Here is a 22,579-nt window from a genome sequence, read left to right on the forward strand (position 1 = left end):
GTACCTTATTTCTACCTACTAACTTACTGAAATGAAAATTTTACTGATACAGGTGAAACAGCACCATTTATAATTTAAAACCCCTCCGATTCTTAAATCATAATTAAGATGTTGAATTAGTGAATATACCTGTTAGCATTCATACAAGCAAACAAACCTCAGCAAAACTAATCAACAGTTAGTATACAAAAGTTACTCATGAGTTACAACCAGGATCACTTTTTAACTGATTAGTTAATTAGTTTAATTAGTTTCTTAATTCTACAAGATGGAAGTATGTTTTGTGTATTTTTAACATTTAACCAAGTTTCTGGGCACTATCATCCTTGACAGAAGGGTGCACATCCTTCGAGCATGCTCAGTTGTCATGTTCACTGTACATGATGGCCTATACTAAAACATTCGTCCATAGACTCAGAAATTCCGAGTTAAATTAAATTTAACTTACCTCTGGCCCAGCGAACAGGGTAAAGATGCTTCCAGAGAGATCCAGTTTTAGCCAGCTGTGACCATTCAGTGCTTACTTGACTACACTGACATAACTCTTGGGGGTTAAGGTAACTGAAAATGGTCAGCATTACTTCAGGAGGAAGATTAGTAATATTTGTGGTATGCCCTGTTACTTCGGTTTCTGAAATACAGAAAGCATGTGTTAATTGAAGCACAGCCTTACAGCTTTAAACAACACTAGTGGAACTCACACTTTGACAAGGGCAGTGAAAAAAAGTGTCTGAAAAAAATGTCGAACTATTGCGTAGCAAAAGAGTTGAGAAAATATAGGTATGGCTTTGGCTTTAAAAAGCTTTCACTGTAGTCACACCTTAAACAAACAAAAAGATCAGCTCGATTTTCTGTGTGCCATTTTCTCAACTGGAAAGTTTCTTCCAACCCTGACCTTGCAGAGGTCCAAAAATGCCCCTGGAAAAACGTCAACTGCTGCTACCCAATCATAGCGAGATGAAAACAGTATCTGCTAAAAATGAAATGCTTAAAAAAATAACTGCTTTCTGTCACTGATGAAATCTATACCTGCTTTGCCACATTCCCAGGAAACAGTGCGAACATGCAGAATCTACCAGCTGGGACCACTCTCACTGAAAGCACTCAAGCTCTTGGTCAGGACACAGCAGGAAGTCTGTGCTTCACTCTTTGCAGCTGCCTCACATTTTATTTCTAACTACTGGCATAGACAATTAATTTTAACTTCTGAATGGTGATGAGCCATTCAGGTTGTAAAGTGATACTAAATATTAGGTTAGAGATTAAAATGGGACCACTACAATTAATTACTTCAATGGACAGCAGTAGGAACTATTTCCAATAGCTCTCCCCTTTAAAATAGTACAGCGAGAGCTGGAAACTACATGAAATTACAAATTCAGTGCTTTGGTTAATGTGGGTTTTGTTCTTTGAAGAGGATTTTTAATGTTTTAAGGACAACTGACTTGAAGGAAAAAAATGACTTGAAGAAAAAAAGATAACCCTAAAATAGTTTTCAGGAGTCCTTAGAGCAGGTTTTACAAATTAGTAGGGATCTGCTTTTCAGCTTAGGACACAAAGTACATAGACTTCACAGTGAGACAAGCATCGGGGTGTTTTTTGCACAGAAGCTTCAACAGTGAGCACAAGGTAAACTTCACCTGTGACAGCCTACTGCTACTTCAAAAAATATAATTGTTTCACCTGATGAATCAATATAGTTATTTGTAAACCTGGCAAGTTGTTGCAAGTAAACTACAGTGAATTTCACACTAGAATGCAGGTAAAACTGCACTGGACTGCAAACAGTGTTATTTTTCTTCTATTTAAAAAAAATGAATGCAGGACACATACTTCCCTCTCCCTAAAGACTAGAACACAACCATTGCAGAATTACTACTGTCCCAAACTGCTATTCCAGCTCGACTTAACAGCAAGTTATGCCATAAGGCTACTTCTGTCACTTCATCTGCTCAGACTCAATAGTATTTCACACCATGGACCATGATCTTTTCTGAAGGCTTCACCTGGAGGGCAGAAAATGACCAGTTCAGTAGTTCAGAGAAGTAAAGTTTCATTAAAAAAAAATAATAAAAAAAATAAATAAATCTCATTACAGAGTCGTTTTCCAAGTTTTTCTAATGAGAGCATCACATCTTACGACACCACAAAGTCAGTTTATGAGGACTTGCTCTAGTTACCAGTTTCACACCCCTGTATTACACTTTCAGTACATTAATTCCCATTCTTTGGGGCATCATCTGCTCTCTGTTAAATAAAAACTGTAACTACAGACAACTCTGGCTGCTTCAACAGTCATAAAACAAGCCTGACAGTGCACTTCAATAGTTATCCATTTATTCTAAGTTTCATCAAGAAAGGTAGTTACAGATGAATGCAAATTAAATACCTACTCTAAGAGCGCAGGTTTCATCTGACCTACTAACATGCTACAGATTTATTCCCTTGCATTACTCCACACACACAGTTTTTTCCCTTCTGATTCCTGAGAGGCCCAGAGAAGTTAGGCAGTGGAGTTAGGTAAGGCGAGTTGCTTTTCATTTGAAATACTGTCAGTTTTGATTAACTATTCTGTGGTTTTAAGCCATCAAAAGAAAAGCTTACAAAGTAGTCCTGAAAACCAAGACTTAAATGCAGAGTCTGCAAATAAAAAAATATCATTTCAATGGAAGCATGAAATTAGAATTATCATTTTTTTGCCTGTTATATCAAATATTACCATGGAAGGGAAGGAAGAATGTGGAGAAACAGGTAAACAATGAAGTATTATCTACATTATGACCTGCAAAGAAGCCTGCATCAAACAGTAAAGTTTCTGAAGTTTCAAAACTGGTTTGAAGAAACTCCCATTTGATAAAAACTATTTTATCTGCCTGTATGTAACTTTAGGTAAGATACTGGTGTGGCTTTTGAGATAAAAACTGCAGTCTGAAAACTACTTTAATCAGATGCTTCACCTTGATCTGCCTTCTCATCCACAGAATACTTGAAGACCTTCTGAAGCTCTTCTGCTTGATTCCACTTATTAAGACCTCTGAATTCTGCAGCCTCTTTCTGTGAGCAGTGCTGTGCAATTACTTTCTTCTTAATATCTTTCAATTCTTCGTAAGTAAAGTATTCCATCAACATTGGCTGAAAAACCTAAAGCAAAGGAAAAACAGTCTGATGCTTATGGAGAAAGTTGATAATGCTACACAGACCTACCAACATAGAATTTCCGTTTTCAGATACTCTCCAAGTAAAACATGTCATACACTAAGTGAACTCAAGGACAAGATCATGGAAGTTTTGAGTTCCAGCCCCCTGCTTGCCAGTAGATCACTGGTTAGTCTCAGGCAAGTTGCTTAACTGTTCTCCCCAACCAAAAAGGGAAGTGATTAAAGTTGCTTAAACAATATAACTTAAAGTACTCACATGAAAGGCAAAGTGGCAAGGAATAAAGACATGAGAAAAGATTTCTCTTGGACACACTTCGGAAGATTTACTCTCACCAGAAGCTTCGTCCCAGTTTTTGGATACCCGTAAATCATCAGACTGGCAGTACTAGTCTATGTTTCAAATATAGGTCAGAGGCTGTCTGGGAGTGTCAGTTTGAGTCATGAAGCACTGGTTTACAGGACTTTTCCTTCCCTTACATTTTACTAGACATCCCCTTAAATAATTACCTGCTCAAACAAATCCCAGCCCCAGTGGACTTTAATTATCAATTTTTTAAAGGAATAGAATTTTATCATAAATTTTCAACTTACTCAGTTTCAGAACATGTCACTTTGCAGTCAGAGAACAGAACAGTGTCATCACAGTTCTGAATGCAAACTGGCATACATAAAAACAACACTGAACCTCTAAGCCCTTTTGTCTCTATTCAGTCATTGCAGACCCTAAAGGAGATAAACATAATATTTGAGGAAAATTTTTACCTACCTCTTCTTCCTCTTTCATATGAGGAAGGAAATCCCTGGTAAAGGCTTCCAACCTCTCCTTCAGCTGTTTCGCATAGTTCAGCTGTTCATACTCATTCTGAAAGAAAGCAAAGATTTAACTGTTACCTGATCTTGTCCTTTCATTCAAAGACTGAACTGTTAAATCAACCAGCATTTCAAAGTAAGGCTCATTACGTCTTCCCCACGCATGCAACATGTTTGCTTTATTTCACAGTAAGAATGCGCACACTTACAAAGTTTCGCGACAAGCTGACAGCCTGTACCAGCCTGCTGCTGCGCAGAATGAAGTATTCCCTTCCTCCCTGGTTCCAATTTATTTTATTAGCAGATATTAATTAACTTGTCTAATCACACTTTTACTTTGGAGCAAAGAGTGAAGTCTGCCGATCTACAGTCTCACCTGAAGTTCAAAGTAATAACACACTAATCTAAGTATTTGTATGTTTTGCAGAAGAATTACATGATGACGCAGCAATTCCACTTCAGTTTTAGCATATACATTTACACTACTTATTCTATACTTCTAGCTTCCAAATTACAATCAGAATTCACAGTCAGACATGCTCTACAGACATTTACTTTGGAAACTGAAAGAACTCTTAAATAAAGATATAACTGACTTTTAAATGTTGAAGTTAGACCAACCTCTATATTAATTTGTCAGGCCTGTTCTCTGTGCCAGCAATAAGAAGCTGGTTCTTAAGTCTGCCCAGTAATTGCAACACACTGAAGTTCCTCACAGCTCTTACAGTAAACGTTGCAAGTTTTTCTTGTCAAACTTCTACAACATCAAGAAACCCTGACTGTTACAGAAAACAAAAAGCTTAAGCCATCAGGTTAAATGAACCACACTCTCAAAAAAAGTTACAAGTTAGCATATCTAAACAGAGTTAAGAGAAATCTGGTTTTCCACTCTTACGTAACAGAATAATACTAGCATCCCATCAGAGAAGGTGTAACACAAAGCTAAGTGTTAGATTTCCCCTCTCCTTTACTTCCCTTCATTTTCCAATTCATTAATGAAAACAACTGAAGACAAATTTTAAGGCTTGATAATGCACAGGGAGAAAAGAAAAAAACCAAAAACAAACCTATCTGCAAGACGCCCAGGTCAAAAGCAACCTTAGACAGTAAAATGGAATCAATTGACTGGACAGTTAATATTTTTCTTACCGAAAATATGGCCTACAAGTACTAGAAATATAATACGGGATGTTAAATTATTACTGGAGACCATAGTTCTTAGACTGCGGGAAGGAGGAGTTGGGTTCCCCAAAGGAAAGATACAGCAGAATTCAAGTAGGATTCTATTGGAGAAGAATTTAACAACTTCAAGTTGTTAAAAAGCCATCTGGAAAAATAACATTTAGAGTATCTTGAGCACTGGAACAATAACAACATTACTGAGCAACAGATTACTGGAAGGAGTACATGACTCACTAACAGAATAAAACAATGTGCTGCTTTTGCCCTTTTCATGTTTTTAACTGTGGTAATCATCTCCGTTTGTGACATTACAATGCTTCATGACACAAAAATAGATCCTCAGGGTTTCCTAGCAAATTAATTAAAAAACATTATTTCTATAGTCAGAAACTGTTTTGACCAATTAGCAGTCTTTGTATTTGAGACTTCCATGTTGTCTCTCCAAATCACCTCCAACTATGCAGTGACAGACTGCTGTCACACAATACACCTCTGGGAAGAATTTTTACTAGAAATTTAGCACAGAGATGAATGGCAAAAGAATTCGTGCTTCTGACTGGAAAGTTTTCAGTACTGTATGAAGAAGCCACAAATGCTGCTTCTTCCTCTTCACTTTCAGAGGGTATTCAAGAAAGCTGAGAAGAAATAATCACAGCATGCTCTCCTTAGGACACAAATCCTTCTTATAGTCTACTTACCTTTACATTCTTTAACCCTTTCTCAAAGAGGCTAAGCATCTCTGAGAGTTTGTTGTCCGAGTGTACATTGTACACTGTCCGGCTACGCTGCTGAAGTAAACCAATGATACACTCATTTTCAATCTGCTCATGCATTTTAAATTCCTTGAACGTGGCGTAAAGAGATTGCAGAAGAGCCCGAAAATCATTGTTGTTGGAGAAGTTGGTCTTGGAAAGCTAAAAGAGAGAAAAGCTCATAAAAACATCAATGCAAAACACATCAAGGTCAGGCTAAATCCTTATAACAGGTATTAGCTCCCATCGCTCACTGCTCCCATTATTTATAAAAGCTGAAAACCTTCAGTTTCTATACAGAATAGTGACAAAAAAAAAAAAAGGAAAAAGAATTTGTAATTTGAGCAACTCATTTCAAAGACATCAAAAATAATAAGCAATAAATGCTTTTAATTTCAATCTTCAAGTAAAACAGGTAAAAATCAGGCAGTCAAGGGCATAAATAGGAATACACAAACTAGTCTTCTATTAGAATAATGACCTTCCTATAATTTATGTATTTGGTGCATTAAAATATAATTTCATATAACTTCTTCCAGAAGTGGGCTCAGTTAAGACTGCCATTTGAATGCTACAGTTTAACATTTATAAAGTATCTCTACACATATGACTTTTGAAATTATTCCCAGAATTCGTAACTATTTTAACCTTTATGACTGGCATTGATTTTTTTATTATCAGGAACTGACAAATTCTATATAAACCCCTCAAACTTATTTTAAAACTTTCTAAAAGTCATTACACATGGTCATTTTATAGATATATTTCCTCTTGCAGGTCAGTAAAACAGTAAGGTAGTCACACTCCAATTCTGTTAACTCCCCAAAATAAGTTATCTGAACAGTTTTCTACAACTTTGTGCTTTATGAATGAGGTTTAAGTAAACCAAGGGATTTAATTTCATAATTCTCTCATTTCCAGTGCCAAATATGTAACTGCATTTCCAATCACAGGCTCTGAAGAAAAAAATGAAGCTATAATTATAGAAATATTACAAAGAACTAATGTAACTACAGTTTAACAAAGCACAATATACACAATAATGCACATTGAAATGAAAAGCATGTAACATTTAATCACACAAATTCTGAAGGCAACTGTCTCATTCCACAAGAATAAACAGAGCTTAAGAAAACAGGGAAGTGATATGACAGCTTCTTAAAGGAAGATCATCCTTGAGAGAACAATGCAGTCAAGAAGCCATTAAAATCAAGGTCATATTTAAGCAACATAAACCCATCTTAAAACAAACAAATGGAGAAAGATTTCCTGGCAGAAATCAATGTAATCTCCCCAGCCCGGTGGGTAACTGAAAGGTTTAGTTTAGCCACTTTCCCAGAGCTACACTGCAGTCTGTAATAGGAAGCTGTTAACGATAGGCCCCTGTGCCTGCCTTTTAGGATCTATTATCCACAAGGAATGCCAAGTCCTACCAAGTGAATACAAACTATACTAACTATTGGAACAGGTTTCCAATAGACCAAGAACCTACAAATTAAGACAGCACAAAGTTCTAGGTACCACAGTAATGCCATTTTAACATACATACAGTCACCATTAGCAACAATGCATTTTAAAACTGCATTTTCCTCTGGTGAACAAAGAAAGCCAGTATTTTTTCCATTCCTCTATTTTATTCCACATGCAACTTCAAGAACCATAGCTTATGGCAGGATACAAGAGCAAACACTCTAAAAATACAAATAGATTAATTTAATTCAAAAGACAAGCCACTAAAATATTCAGAAGTGGTTTAGTTTACAAAGACTCTGGAATCAAAGGAATTTACTAGAAAGGGGAATCTGAGACATACATATGCATGCATATTACTTGCATACATCAAAACCAGACATAAATCGAGATATCTAAAACTTCTATAATTTAAAAACAAACAACTCAACAAATGTACTTATTCATCCTTGCATTGCATTGCCACTTCCTGGCAGCCACTAGCAATGCAGCCAAAACACTCTGGACATCTGCCAAGTCCTTATGCAACCCCATGTCAGCTGTGCATACTGTACATTACATGCTGTACATAGGAGCAAAATGACTGTTATAATGGGAAAACAAATTTACTTAGCCTCAGCGGAGGTAGAAAACAGGACAACGTTAAGCATTGTGTTCTTTGTTTTTTCCCCTCTTTAGACCAACTACTGTCAGGCCAGGAAAAATTCCTACATCTGCAATGCACTGTGTTAGTATTAGAGGCATGAATTCTTAATGTACTGATCACAAATGGGAAAAGAACTTGGCTCTGAAGACCATTTCTATCCTATGCTAAGCTCCAAGACTGCAATACACAGCAGTTCTAGATGAAACTAAAGGCTAGACTCCCCACACTGAAAAGCAGAAGTCTGAACAGGCCCATAAGATAACTGTAAAAAAACCTTTGCAATATAGCTCCTCACCTCCAGCTGCTTGCAGTTCAGACCACAGTAAGGGTAAAGTTTGGTTTCTAATGTAGCATTTCTCTTGATCAAGGAGCGTCTCAAAATTGCTCATTCTACCCATAAGGATCCACAATACCTGAAGTATGTCCCCAAAGACCCTTTTCCCCAGGAATCCCATCTGCTCCCAAATTGACATTCTGATTGACATAAAAACATAAACAAAGCTGCTGAAGTCTGCAACAGGAAGATTATACAAAACTATTGTGTTTTGCTGTTGGGTTTAAAAATAAATGCATAAATAAATAGACTGGTTCTGATACAAAATAGCACCTTCTCATCCTCCTGACCTGAAGTCTTCTCAAGACTCAGAAACTTCTGTTAAACCTACCTATTACCATCCACAAATTTAGAATAAAGAAAGAATTTATTTGTGCATGCAATTTAAGAATTCCTGTTATAAATGTATTGTTCTAGAAGCCACTGTGACATGCAACCCTTGCATATACACCTCTGCTACTGGGACTTCCAGCAAATACGTAAGAGATTAGGAACTATGGAGAGGATATTGAAATGTAATGACTGTACTTGAATCAGAAATCGGTGCATCAAAAATGTCAGCCAAAGCTGAGAAAAAGTGTTCTTTCAGAGGACAGGTAGCCTAGCAACAAAGCCACTTGGTCACATCTGTAATTTCATTACCAGGACTGATGAAGTCTTATGACAGGGGACCAAGACTATTAACAGACAGCAGCTGCTCCACCCTGAGGTCCACTTTCACCAGCTCTTCACAACAAAAACTAGTGTAGGAGTTTAGCAGTGCAAAAAGAAAACCACCATCCCCAAACTCAGGCAGAGAATCCCAGGAAAGCAGCAAGGCAGAGAAAATGGATTGTATCAAGGATATTGGCTGACTGGAAAAAAATATAAAGCACAGCAGACGTGTGCTCCCTGAGTTGGCTTAAAACACACTGCATTAAACCAATTATCTAAGGGGTGTTAAAGGTACACAGAAGATTTCTGGACTTTTGAAGGCATCATATTTAAAAAATTGTAAGTTACAGCTCAACCAGTTTTGTGTTTGGAATGCAAACTCCAGTTGACAAGTGGTCCCACAAGCAGAAGAGGCCTGGTGTCTCCAGAAGCCTCATGAAGTTTAAGATTATACATAATCCAAACTACTTGAGCAACAGGCCAAACAACAGTCAAATTCTGTCAGAAACACTTCGGAGATCTTTGGCTGACGGCTGATACTCCAGAAGTATCCAGGAACTGTTAAATTCAGTATTATTTATTATTAAAAAAACCCCAAACAAATAAAAAACAACAACCAACCAACCAAAACCCACACACATCAACTTAATTTCAAGTAAACTGGGGGAGGTATATCAATAATCCCAGGGCCACTGTGGTGCCAGCAGTGAAGTAAGGCACAGGGTCACAAAATGTACCAAACCTGTTCCAATTAACACCATGACAAGCAGACAGGCTAACTTAAAGGCACTGTTCTAAAGTTCTTCATACTTAACTGGTCAATGTAGAGGGACTGCAGCACACAATACTTACAACTCAAGACTGAAATAAAAATCAAAAATATTGTGTTGGCTTTTTTTTTCAATCAAAACTGAAAGCAATGTAAACTAGGATTAAGAATATTAGGAAGTAAATCTTAGAAGTTTTCTACCATTGATTCAAGATCAGGTAATTCCATTCTTCCTTTGCAGGAAAGAAAACAAGTAACTCAATGAAGAAATCACTTCATATGCATCTTTCTTAAATCCAAATTATGCAATTAAAAAAGCTATGCTTGAAAAACCTGTGTAGCTCTGGCAGTCATAAAGCAGCTCGAGGTGAGTGTCCAGCTCCACTGCACTACAACAGAGCCATTAACATGGTCAAGATGAATGTACAGAGATGTGGCAAACAAACATCCTGCCTTACTGTAAGCTATCATTTCAGTTTTGTGCTTCAAGAGCAAAATGACAAGACTGGCAAGATTCACAAAAATTGCTATTCATACACTGCTTCATGTTCATGACACTCAAGTGAAGATAAACTACATTTAACTCTCATCTCCTTTGTGGCTTTAGTACTTTCATTAAAAGTGAAACTTTCTGTCAGATGAAGACAGATATCTCTATCCACAATGTTGTGAATAAATAATAAAGCTCAAGACTGGTAGTTAAATCACGGAGCAAAACACAGTATTTACTTGGTTTCTAGAAGTGTTTTACATATTTGCCAATATAGAAAAATGTCTTCTTAGAAGAAAACAATTTTCCTAAAGTGTTAGCTTACAGTGAGTAAATTGAAACAGTTATTTCCTAATATTTGTGCCAAAAATACATTAAATGAGTGGAAAAGGTTTGCTTCTTCCTTAAAAATATCCAAGCATAGTATTAGTTGGCAAGGAGAAAGTAGCAAACAGGCATAAAGAAAAAGTTTTCTGCTCTTATCAGACTAGCCCAGCAGTAAGCAAACTCTGTGCTGTGTACTAACTTTGCCAGCCACAAGTTATCTCTATTCCCAACTGCAAGCTGGAAAACAACAAAAATGTGAGGAAAGAACAGGAAAAGGAAAACTTATTTTTCCACTCTGCCCAAAGATTTCACAAATTTAAAATGGAATACTTGAAGAATTTTAAAGAGGATACAAATCCCCAAACTTCTTTATTTCAATTGAAGGTTCTCCCCATAAACACCTGTAACTTCTGAGCAACCACTAATCTTAAAAAAACATGAAGTCATGGGTGACTTCAACCACCCTGACATCTGTTGGAATGACGGTATGGCCCAGCACAAGCTCTCCAGGAGGCTCCTCGACTGTGTGGACGACAACTTCCTTCTGTAAGTAATAGAGGACAAGGAGAAGTGCCATGCTTGATCTTGTGCTCACCAACAGGGAAGGGCTCGTTGGAAATGTGGCACTGCAGGACAGCCTTGGATGCAGCGACCACGAGATGGTTGAATTTGAGATCCTCAGGACAGTGAGAAGAGCGTGCAGCAAGCTCACTACCCTAGACTTCAAAAAAGCAGACTTCAGCCTCTTCAGGAACCTGCTTAGTAAGGTTCCATGGGATATAGCCCTAGAGGGCAGGGGGGCTCAAGACTCTTGGTTGGTCTTCAAGGATCACCTGCTCCAAGCTCAGGAGTGTTGCACCCCAACTAGAAGGAAGTGCAGCAGGAGGGCCAGGAAACTTCCTTGGATGGATAAGGAGCTCCTGAGGAAAATTCAAATGAAAAAAGAGTTTTATAGAAAGTGGAAGCAAGGACAGGTGGCCTGGGAATAGTACAGGGATGTTGTCCGGGAAGCTAGGGACCAGGTTAGGAAAGCTAAGGCACAGTTAGAATTAAACTTGGCTAGGGATATTAAGGATAACAGGAAGGGATTCTACAGGTACGTAGCAAATAAAAAACAGATTAGGGAGAACGTCGGCCCCCTCAGGAAGCTCTCGGGTGAGCTAGCTACACAGGATTTGGAGAAGGCTGAGGTTCTGAATGACTTATTTGCCTCGGTCTTCCCTAGCAAAGGCTCTGACTGCACCACCCTAGTCTTGGAAGGCAGACGCAGGGACTGTGAGAATGAAGACCTTGGACCCATTGTAGGAGAGGAATTGGTTCGAGACCATCTTAAAAATCTGAACATGCACAAGTCCATGGGTCCTGATGAAATCCATCCAGGGGTCCTGAAGGAGCTGGCAAATGAAGTTGCTAAGCCGCTGGCCATCATATTTGAAAAATCATGGCAGTCAGGTGAAGTTCCCGATGACTGGAAAAAGGGAAATATAACCCCCATTTTCAAGAAGGGGAGAATGGATGACCTGGGGAATTACAGACCAGGCAGTCTCACCTCTGTGCCTGGCAAAATATTGGAGCAGATTCTCCGGGAAGGCATGCTAAGGCACATGAAAAAACAACAAGGTGCTTGGTGACAGCCAGCATGGCTTCACTAAGGGGAAATCCTGCCTGATCAATTTGGTTGCCTTTTATGATGTGGATACAGAACTGACAGACAGGAGTAAAGCAGTTGATGTCATCTACCTGGATTTGTGTAAAGCATTCGACACTGTCCCACATGACATTCTTGTCTCTAAATTGGAGAGACATCAATTTGATGAATGGACCACTCAGTGGATAAAGAACTGGCTGGATGGCCGCACACAAAGAGTTGTGGTCAATGGCTCAATGTCCGCCTGCAGACCAGTAACGAGTGGTGTCCCTCAGGGATCGGTGTTGGGACTGGTCCTGTTTAACATCTTTGTCAGCGACATGGACAGTGGGATTAAGCGCGCCCTCAGCAAGTTTGCCGATGACACCAAGCTGTGTGGTTCGGTTGATACGCTGGAGGGAAGGAATGCCATGCAGAGGGACCCTGACACGGTTGTGAGGTGGGCTGATGCCAACCTCATGAAGTTTAACCATGCCTAGTGCAAAGTCCTACACCTCGGTCGGAGCAATTCCAGGCACAGCTACAGGTTGGGCAGAGAAGAGATTCAGAGCAGCCCTGTGGAAAACGACTTGGGGATGTTGGTCGATGAGAAAATGAACATGAGCTGGCAGTGTGAGCTTGCAGCCCAGAAAGCCAACCGTATCCTGGGCTGCATCAAAAGGAGCGTGACCAGCAGGTTGAAGGAGGTGATCCTGCCCCTTTATTCTGCTCTTGTGAGACCTCACCTGGAGTATTGTATGCAGATCTGGTGTCCTCAACATAAAAAGGACATGGATCTGTTGGAACAAGTCCACAGGAGGGCCATGAGGATGATCAGGGGACTGGAGCACCTCCCATATGAAGATCAACTGAGAAAGTTGGGGCTGCTCAGCCTGGAGAAGAGAAGGCTGTGTGGAGACCTCATAGCAACCTTCCAGTATCTAAAGGGGGCCTATAAGGATGCTGGGGATAGACTCTTCATTAGGGACTGTAGTGATAGGACAAGGGGTAATGGGTTAAAATTTATACAGTGGAAGTTTAGATTGGATATAAGGAGGAAATTATTTCCTGTTAGGGTGGTGAGGCACTGGAATAGGTTGCCCAAGGAAGTTGTGAATGCTCCATCCCTGGCAGTGTTCAAGGCCAGGTTGGATGAGGCCTTGGGTGATATGGTTTAGAGCAACGTGTCCCTGCCCATGGCAGGGGGGTTGGAACTTAATTATCTTAATGTCCTTTCCAATCCTAACAATTCCATGATTCCATGATTCCATGAAGGTAACTTTTCTTTTTCATATATCACACATATAGGTCATTCCTAGATATTCTGCTTTTCATGGATAACCACTGTGCTCATTAAGACCTATACGAGAAGCCAACTGCCACTGGAGGTGCAATACAGTATTCCTAATGATCAGGGCAGACTAGACTTCCACCGCTAGTTAACTCAGCAGACGTTAAACTCATTAGTAAAATAGTAAAATCTTTTTCATTATAGAGCTGGCCGACTACTTTCATTAAAAAACCTCAAACCTAACATTTTTAGACTGTAACAGCATCAGGAAGAACTAAGAAAAAAGGCAGCATGGATTACTAGCCAGCTACAACTTTTCCCTCTTACATTTTTAGGTATTATCACTTCACATATGCAATAGCACTATAATTCAAAGGATAGGAACTTGGGACTCTGCAGAGTTATCACAATTTTATGAGCAAGAAAACTGAGGGACAAAGATCATAAGGTGTGCTTGTGTCAACACCAAGAGCATGCGGTTTCACATTAATCTGCTGTAAATTAGGGGTTGGAGGAGGAAACAGAGGCAGCTGTCCTGCCCCTGTTTCCAGCTGTACATCCCTACCGCTTCCCTGGAATACCCTCTCAAAATCATGCAGCTACACAACGAACTTATCCTGTAAGAAGTTGTGCATTTTCAGTGGGTTCATTTCTCACTTGGTCAGCTCACCAGTCTGGCAGCCCTCAGTGACACCCAGTTACATGCAGTGCCCTATATGGTAATGCACAAGAATTTCAATTTATATGGTCCCCAATAATAACCACAGTGCCAAGATAGCCTGGCAAAAAAAAAAAAAAAAAAAAAAAAAAACACTTTTCAGTGTCACTTGTTCCTTTGCTTACTCGTTATGGAGAGGTACATGAGGTGAACACTAAGAGAATCAGCTAAATTACTTCACACTCCAGCTGTTCAGATGTATGAAGCCTTAAATCAGAGGAGTAATACAGGTTTTCTACCCTGGGTGCTTTTCTTGGCTGTGGGTCAATCCACAATAACAGTAATTAGTAAGGCAGGCAGAACAAGATCTGGCAGAACTCAACAAGAAACCCAAAACTTTCAAATGCCCATCTGTCTGTCCTCTTCTCTATATAATCCTGTCCTCTATGTAATCTTGTCAGCTGGTTGCAACTTAACCAAAATCTTGACATAGCCTTAGAAAGCACACACAAAAAACCCAAACAACACTATTAACTCAAAGTTTAAGGCAAACAAAACTATTTTGTTTTTCAAAGAGCAACAGGGCAGGTAAAACCTTGTATTATTGTAACATTTTGAAAGGCTAAGGTCAAGCTGATAACTGCCAAGCATAAGAGCACAGTGGAGGTGGAAACAAACTGTTGTATTTTTATTAGGCTCTTTCATATCACCCTCTTGCATTATATACACAGCCAATTTTCTAATAAGCACCTATAGATCAGGTTTTGAATCATGAAAGGCTTTTGACAAAGAGATAAAAACACAGGACTGACTGCACCAAGACTTTCAGTGATGCAACTGTTACAGCGTTGGACCTCTCCAGGGACTGCAGCGGAAAGCACAGCTTGGGAAGCACTGGTAAAATCAGCAAAGCCTCCTTCACCATGAGGTTTCTTTCTACAAGTGGAAGTCTACTAGGGATGAAGGGACACAGGCTGCCACCAGGTCTGCAGAGATGAACACCCCCCCCCCCCAAAAAAAAAAAAAAACACATTAAAGAAAAATCTAGTACGGATATGAAATAAAAGGGCCTCAAATGAAAGCATAATGAACACCTGCAATTATGCTGTTAATTAGTTATCTGTATCACAGCATTTCTAATACACATTCTAGATGCCATAGAAGACTTCTTTCCTGTCCTATATCCTCACAGAGATAGACTTCTGCTAAGACCTGGCATTCTGGCCTTCCATCAGGACATATCTAAAGTACCAAGAACAAAATAGCAGCCTCAAGGCTCCTCTCCATTTTCCCAGTGCAGTACCTCACAAACTACAAACATAGCAAAATTCTTTGCCCCTCTGCACCAGTGACTGCAATTTTCCAACACAATAAAAGGTGGGCACTTGAAAACAAATCACTCCAGCTTAATCCATCTTGGGCACTAACTGCAAAAACAAAAAGCTAAGTATCTCAAGAATTACAACTCACACTGTTTAATCAGCTAAAGCATATGCTAGGATAGCTGCATAAAACCTGTACAAACTGATACCAACTACAGTCTCTGGCTTTTTTAGATGGCATCAGTTTCCCTCCTCCTTTTTCTTTTGTGCCACAAAGTAGGAAAGAACACATTGTTGCCCAAAGCAGAGAAAAGGCAAAGGCACATTATCACTGCTTTCCAGAGGAGCAGGCTGGAAGAGATGGAAAATATAGAGCAACATGTGAAGAGTGAACAGAAAACTTTTCCTACAATTTGAGGGCAAAAAAGGGTGCTAAGGAATTACCTGGAAAAAAAACCTTACAACTGTATCAGGCAGATGAGAATACCCTCAGATTTTTCTTATGAAGGTAAAAAAGAGAAACAGAAGGGCAAAGCATCTGAGAGGTAAGAAAAAAAATAGGTGTTTTATTAGAAAAATACCCAAATAAATAAATGGTTAGTTTGAGGTGGCAACAAGAACTAGATGTGTCCTCAAAATAAGGATTCAAACCGCTAAGCAAGTCTGAAGAGCTTCACAGGAGCTTCACTTAAACTCCAAACATGTTTTACCACTGCTGACCCACACTTCACATCTCCTTTGGCACTTCAAATGCATTTGCTTTAAAAAGTAGATATTTGAAGCACATTGTCACTTTCAGATTCACCTTCAACATATTCGTCTGCATGAAAAAAAAAAATAATCAATTCACAGCTGTCATTTCCCAATAGGTACAGCAACAAGTTACTGAACTATTCAGCATTCAGAAGCTAAGATGGAAAGTTTCCTGGTAGAATCTCTGCTGAAATAGTCAAGAGGAACAGACAACAAATTGCTCACCTACCTCTGGATGCTAATGAGGCGGAAGGAATTCCCTCCCATCTTCTGCCTGCAGTGATAGTGTAGCCCATCATTTGCAAACTTAGTAACAGTAGTCTTTATTCATTCTGAACGCAGGTGAAGGCAAGTGCTCAATGCTACAGAATGCTAATTGGTAATAACCAAACACTATGCATTTCTAAGTCAACACACACATGTTTGAAGCAGCAGTGGAATATGAATGGCAGTGTACCGAAATACTGAGAAGGGATTTCACAGAAGTAAAATGAAAGCTTTACCAACATTTGTTGATTAGAAACAGAAAGAGACTTGTCTTCATGGACCAGATTCTGTTCTCAAGGACACCAAGTGAAAAATACTTGATTCGGAAATATGAATTCAGAATGTTGATAACTTGTCTGATTTTTCAGATTTCAGTCACTCTTGCTGCCACAAAAAAAAGTATAATCATAACATCGCCATAGAATTCTCTGCTCAGTTCAACTTAATACAGGAGTATTTTTCAATCCTAAAATAGTTCATCTGCAATATCCTTACTCTAACATCACAAATTTAACACATGAAAACAAGTCATTCTCTTCAGTAGAGGCCAAAGCTTGCAAGGAAAAGAAACAACTGAATGACAATACTGAAATAGACATAAAGGTTAAAGAGAAATGCAAGTTATCAAAAGAAACCTTTGAGAGGCACTTCTTAGCTATACAGAAGTTTTGAAAAGAATCTTACAAAAATTAAGTTTTCATTGCAGGCAAGTAGTACACAAGAGCATTTAGATTTCAAAGGAAGACACAGAAAAACAGAAAAAAAAACCCAAGATATATACATGTGTAAAAGAAAAGGGATACTTTAAATCAACTATTTAACAGGAAAGGCAGAGATGACAACAGCAAAATTAAATGTCTTTGCTCAAGTATTCATGAGGAAATTAATTAGAAAAATATTTATGGCAATTTTTAATAAGGAGTCAGAAGTACAGACTAGAAAAGAAAAATACTTGTTAAATATTTATACAAGTTGAATGCATTCGAGTCAGCAGAACATGAAAAAATTGATCTGAATTTCCTGGAATAACTAGCCAAAGCAATTATTGAACCATGAAAAATAACTGCAAAGATCTTCTGCAGAAAGGCAAGATCACAGAAGACTTAAGTCAGGCAAACAGGGGGAGGACCTTAGCTGTTTTTGTTCAAACACCCAAAGGTTTCACAATAAAGCTGAGCTATTCAAGCTGCCATTTATTTGGGCAACAGCCCTTTTTCCTCCTACAATACTCAACCTGGTTCTGGAGCTTGTTTGACCTCTTAGTGAGCCGGGTTTACTGAATCACCTTTCGGTTCAGTGCACCCTATGAAGTAGCTGCTCATCAAGGGGCCAGACAAGCACAGATGATATAAACAACAATTAACCCTTCCAGCAGCAGCCAGTTGATAGATCCACCCAGTCACAGTATCAAGTCTCTCCCTACTTTTGAGAAGCAGACAAAAACCCATGAGAACAATCACCAATAACTTGCACTACAGCATTCAAAGCGTAATTATTTCTCTTATTCATTTTCCTAAAGCAGCCTGAATTTGCTGGGCAATCCCAGATTTGAAAATACATTCTTCAGCTTCAGTAACTCCACAAAACAGTAGGAAGTTTGAAATCCCATGGAGCAATACCAACTGCCTTGTCTCTGGGGAAGGCCCAGCCAAAACTTAATCTCAGTGCGTGTCTAGACCAGTGTCTGCTCCTTTAGCCCTGATCTTGTAGCTAATGAAGTAACTATCAGCCAGTACAGATTTGTTTAGAAGAAAGAATCCGATTTCCTTTTGGTAACTGAACTACTTAAGAGGAAGATGATTTATGTTAGAGATCATGCTTTCTCAAAGGTTTTTGATACTGTTTTGCCTTACAGCAAACTAATACAGTCCACAGGAAATCACAAGGTGGCTCAAGCACTTGCAAATGGTCCTCTCAACCCATAGCTACCACTGTTTCTGGCCAAACCACAATGGCATTTTCAACACATGATCAGTTGAAATCTGTCTCATGACAGATACGGCAATTTCAGCCACAGCTGGAAAGCAGGAAAGCTGGTAATATACAAGTGCTATACAAGACCATAACGTGACAACAGAAACAGTCTCTACTGGACATCGACATGCTGACTTGGAGAAGTGCATGCTTCTACACACAGGATAGACGACAGATGACAAATATGAAAGGAAATCTGATAATCAGTCCTCAGAGAAGCAATGGATTATAGAGAAGCACAAGGAGAGCATTCTGCTGTTAAAAAAAAAAAGACTGCAGAATAACACAAATAACACATCCAAAACACATCTGCTCTACTCAACACCAGCAGTTTCTCGTTTTGCACAACAGATTTCAGGCAAACACAAACATAATTAGACTGAGGTTTCACAGTAGCTTAAGCCAATCTATTTGCTGGCTGCCACAGTCCCACCCTCTGCCTCACACTGGCTTCAGTGCACAACTGACCAGCTCTTTCTGGCAGCACTACATCAGCAGAAAAACCACCATGCTTGGGGGAAGAGGAGGGGGAGCGTGAGGGGGTGGAAATGGGTTTTGCCAGCTTTTGTGAGTCTTTGTGAGTCACTTCAAGTGCTGATGGGAGCAAGAAAGCCACGCAGTCATAACAGCGGTGGTCAGATAGCTTAAATTGTTACAGAACAGCAGCTTTGTCCTCACAAAAGCAACAAGTACACTGAGATACAACAAGCCCGACCTATGTGATGAAGCAGAATGAATCAGTTTGCTCAAGCCAGAAGACAGGTAACTAAAACTGAGAATACAGCTACAATCTGCCAGTCGGCACAAGATCTGTCTGAAGATGAAGAGCAGTTCACTGGAGACAGGAAAACAGAATCTGCTCTATTTGTAGCAAAGATGACATCAGGCATTAGGAAAAGCATTTCAACTATAAAGACTGCCTGCTGTAGCACCCCACCACCTACAGGGGGGTACAATCTCAGAGGACTTAATATACTTAAGAGTAGGCAACAGATTTGATAGCATTGTGGGTTTTCTTACTGAACAGAATTCTAGTTATTATCCAAGTCCAGGGAACCATGTACAACACAGGCAAAAATGCCACTTACAAATGCAGCAAGCATACAGTAAGATCTCTGCTAGCAACAGTTAAAAATGCAAATAACTTTCCTAATGCACCAAACATCAAACCTCTGATTCACTGTTCTATCTCCCAGCAAGTCCTGGGAAAACAAAATAAACGGTGTCTCTCACTGTCCTAAAGGATTATTTAAGTACCTACATACTTAACCCACCAATAACATTATAGCTGTTCCCCTGGAAAGCAAAGCATGAATGCACCCGTCACCCTCACTAATATTTGGTGAAATTTTATAAATTCAGCCGCTAACAGACAGCTATTGCAGCGTACAGGGAACGTGAAAAACCGCAGCTAACATGTAACTCACAAAATTAAAGACCCCTCAAGGACGAACTAAATTTATAAAGAGAATGGCGTTAGAGATTATAATTGCTGTGTAAGCAGAACTAGTCTTATCTAATTACATCTCAATCACACAAGAAGGAAAGACAAACAGTTTAGAGGTTTTTCTGATGCAAAGCTAGCATTACTCTAATACAAAGGTCACAGGCCAGGCACAGTCTCCAAGTTCTGAAACAGGGTTATAGGGTGCAAGATTAGCACTTTCTGAAGCATTCATTCATTCATGCCTCAAAAAGAAAAGAAAAAAAAAAGAAAAAGAAGCAAGCAAACCCCTGTATGAAAACTTTTAGAAAATGAAATATAACACTTATTGCAAACCACACAGCTTTAATCAAATTTGCATACATTTAGGAAAAAGAATCATTCCTGCCAGAGCAGTTTTACTTTTATCAAGTCATGGTAAATTTGGTCAGAACTTCATAGGAGGCTTAAAAGTGACAGAAATGCCTCCCTAGGAACAAAACCTAATGACTACTGTATCTGGAGATTCAAACAAAACCTGTTTAGCTGCTGTCAGCAACATGCTAATACTACTGCTGGGGGTCAGGAGGCAGAGTCGAAGGCGTTTGTTTCCCTTCATGTAAAATCCACTCTGTTAAGGTATCACAAGTTTTCATGCCACCAGAAATTAAATATAAACTGCAAATGTACTCAGATAGAAAGCACAGCGAAATTACATAAGTTCTCACCTTCTCCCCTCCCAGCCCCTCTGCCCAGCCTGTTCAGTTAGCTAACCCAGCAAAAAACAACTCGCATTTTCTTTACCCTATCAGTAAACTGAACAGGCTTATACGAAGGGAGCTGATGGGCCTCAGAGCAGTACATGGTGGCATGGGGAAAACAGGGGAAGGAAGCGTGAACTCCCCATCCTCCTGGCAGCAGTAAGCTATCATACTATCTCTCATGTAACTTCACCCTTCTTTTACATGTCTGCTAGCCAATCTGGTTGTTCAAACAGCCATTTATGCCCAGAAATGGGAGGCACTACTACTTTCAGTACAAGTACCGGCTCTGAAGTGTTTTCCCGAAACCCTTCCATTCCACTCAAAGCTGCTGAAGCAAAGTTTGCCTTTCAGGCAAACTACTAAATAACCTGATGCAAACTACTAAATACCCTGATGCAAGAATAAAAAATAACTTTTGTCCACGAGTAAGGTTACATATAATTAAAGTGAAAAACCCTACCTAAGGTACCTTTAAGCTACTCGTCAATTAATCGCTGCGCATATAAACGCGAGCACAGCGGCTTGCAGACCGCTAGCGAGTACTAAGCACAGCACCGGTGCCTGGCACTGGTTAACTAACGAGAACGGGCGAGCACGCCACCTGCCCCCACGCCGCCCCCCTCAGCACAGCGGCAGCTGCTGCGCCGCGGCCGGCCCCGGGGCTGCAAGTCCGGGGGATGATGCCGGCCCCCGTGCCCCGCGGCCCGCCGAGAAGGCGTGGTCCTCGCCGAGCAGAACGGGACACCCTGCCGGGGTCGGCGCGCAGCCGCTGGGGTACGAGAAACGACGGGAGCGCGAGTGCGAAGGGGCCGAGCGGGGCGCGTCGGAGAAGGCGGCACCAGCAGCCCCGCTACCCGTGGCGGGAAGGGCCGGGGCACCCGGAGCTCCGCCGCAGAGCTGAGGAGAAGTTGCCGGCGGGGCCGGGGCGATGACAGCTGCGCACTACCGAAACCCTCCCTCCAGCCTCCGGGGCGCGGGGCAGAGGCCGTCCCCATCGCTACCTTGTCGCAGTAGAGCCCCACGAGCTGCTTCATCCGCCAGTGCGGAGCCGAGAAAACATCCACCTCCTCAGGGAAGGGAGCCATGTTCTCCCCATAGAGCCGCGGTGCTAACGGCGGCGCTAACATCCGCACCGCGCATGCGCCGCCGAGAGCCGCCCGCCACACTGCGCATGCGCGTTTGGCCCCACCCCTTCCCTCGGAGCGCAGGCTGTGGAGGGCTGGAGGCGGTCCCTCAGCGTCGGGGTTGGGCTTGGGGTGGAGTGGTTCAGGGCAGGGCGGCTGATCCGTGTCTGTATGTGGAGGGCATCGCCCAGCCCTGCTAATGCGGGGAAGGGGGGGGTGGCTGATCAGAGCAGAGGGAATTGCTCTCGGGCCACTGCCTCTTGCTACGGGGCCTTGAGGCCCACGGGGTCACCCGGCACCTCAGAGGCACAGCTTTTCTGCCTTGGGAAGGAGTTAAAAATTGTATTGGGCGTCACAGGAAGTCAAGACAACTCGTTTCGTTTAAGCAAGCTTGGAGATGAGAGTGCGTGAGGGGTAAAGAGGAACATAGGAAGTGGTGTTTGTGGGGAAATACCTAAAGGGGGCCTAAAAGAAAACTGAAGAGGGGCTTCTTATAAGGGCGGGTAGTGACAGGACAAGGGCTAATGGCTTTAAGATGAAATAGGGAACAAGTTCTTCACTGTCAGGGTGGTGAGGTCCTGGAGTAGGTTGCACAGAAAAGCTGTGGATTGTTGAATCACCTAGGTTGGAAAAGATCTTTAAGATAATTAAGTCCAACCATTACTGCAGCGCTGCCAAGGTCACCACTAAACCACATTGCTAAGGGCCTCATTGTCATCTTTTTTGAGCACTTTCAAGACTGATTCCACCACTTCTTTGGGCAGCCTGTTCCAATACCTGGTTA

The 22,579-nt window shown here is 40.7% G+C and overlaps 1 protein-coding gene across 1 annotated transcript in view; it reads right to left on the reverse strand.

Moving 5' to 3' along the window:
- Positions 1-21,839, reverse strand: part of FBXL5 (F-box and leucine rich repeat protein 5) — a 36,047-nt gene extending 14,208 nt beyond the window's left edge. The window contains exons 1-5 of the mRNA XM_061379836.1: positions 21,673-21,839; positions 5,849-6,064; positions 3,925-4,020; positions 2,958-3,141; positions 449-631 (exon numbers count right to left, since the gene is read on the reverse strand). Coding sequence (XP_061235820.1) covers positions 449-631; positions 2,958-3,141; positions 3,925-4,020; positions 5,849-6,064; positions 21,673-21,798 — 805 coding nt within the window. The 5' untranslated portion in view covers positions 21,799-21,839. The remainder of the gene's footprint in view (positions 1-448; positions 632-2,957; positions 3,142-3,924; positions 4,021-5,848; positions 6,065-21,672) is intronic.
- Positions 21,840-22,579: the final 740 nt, after the last annotated feature.

Source organism: Neopsephotus bourkii, unplaced genomic scaffold, assembly GCF_033783945.1.
Source record: "Neopsephotus bourkii isolate Nb327-2 ecotype Australia unplaced genomic scaffold, CSIRO-AGI_Nbou_v1 NB_1780, whole genome shotgun sequence".
Taxonomy (NCBI): domain Eukaryota; kingdom Metazoa; phylum Chordata; class Aves; order Psittaciformes; family Psittacidae; genus Neopsephotus; species Neopsephotus bourkii.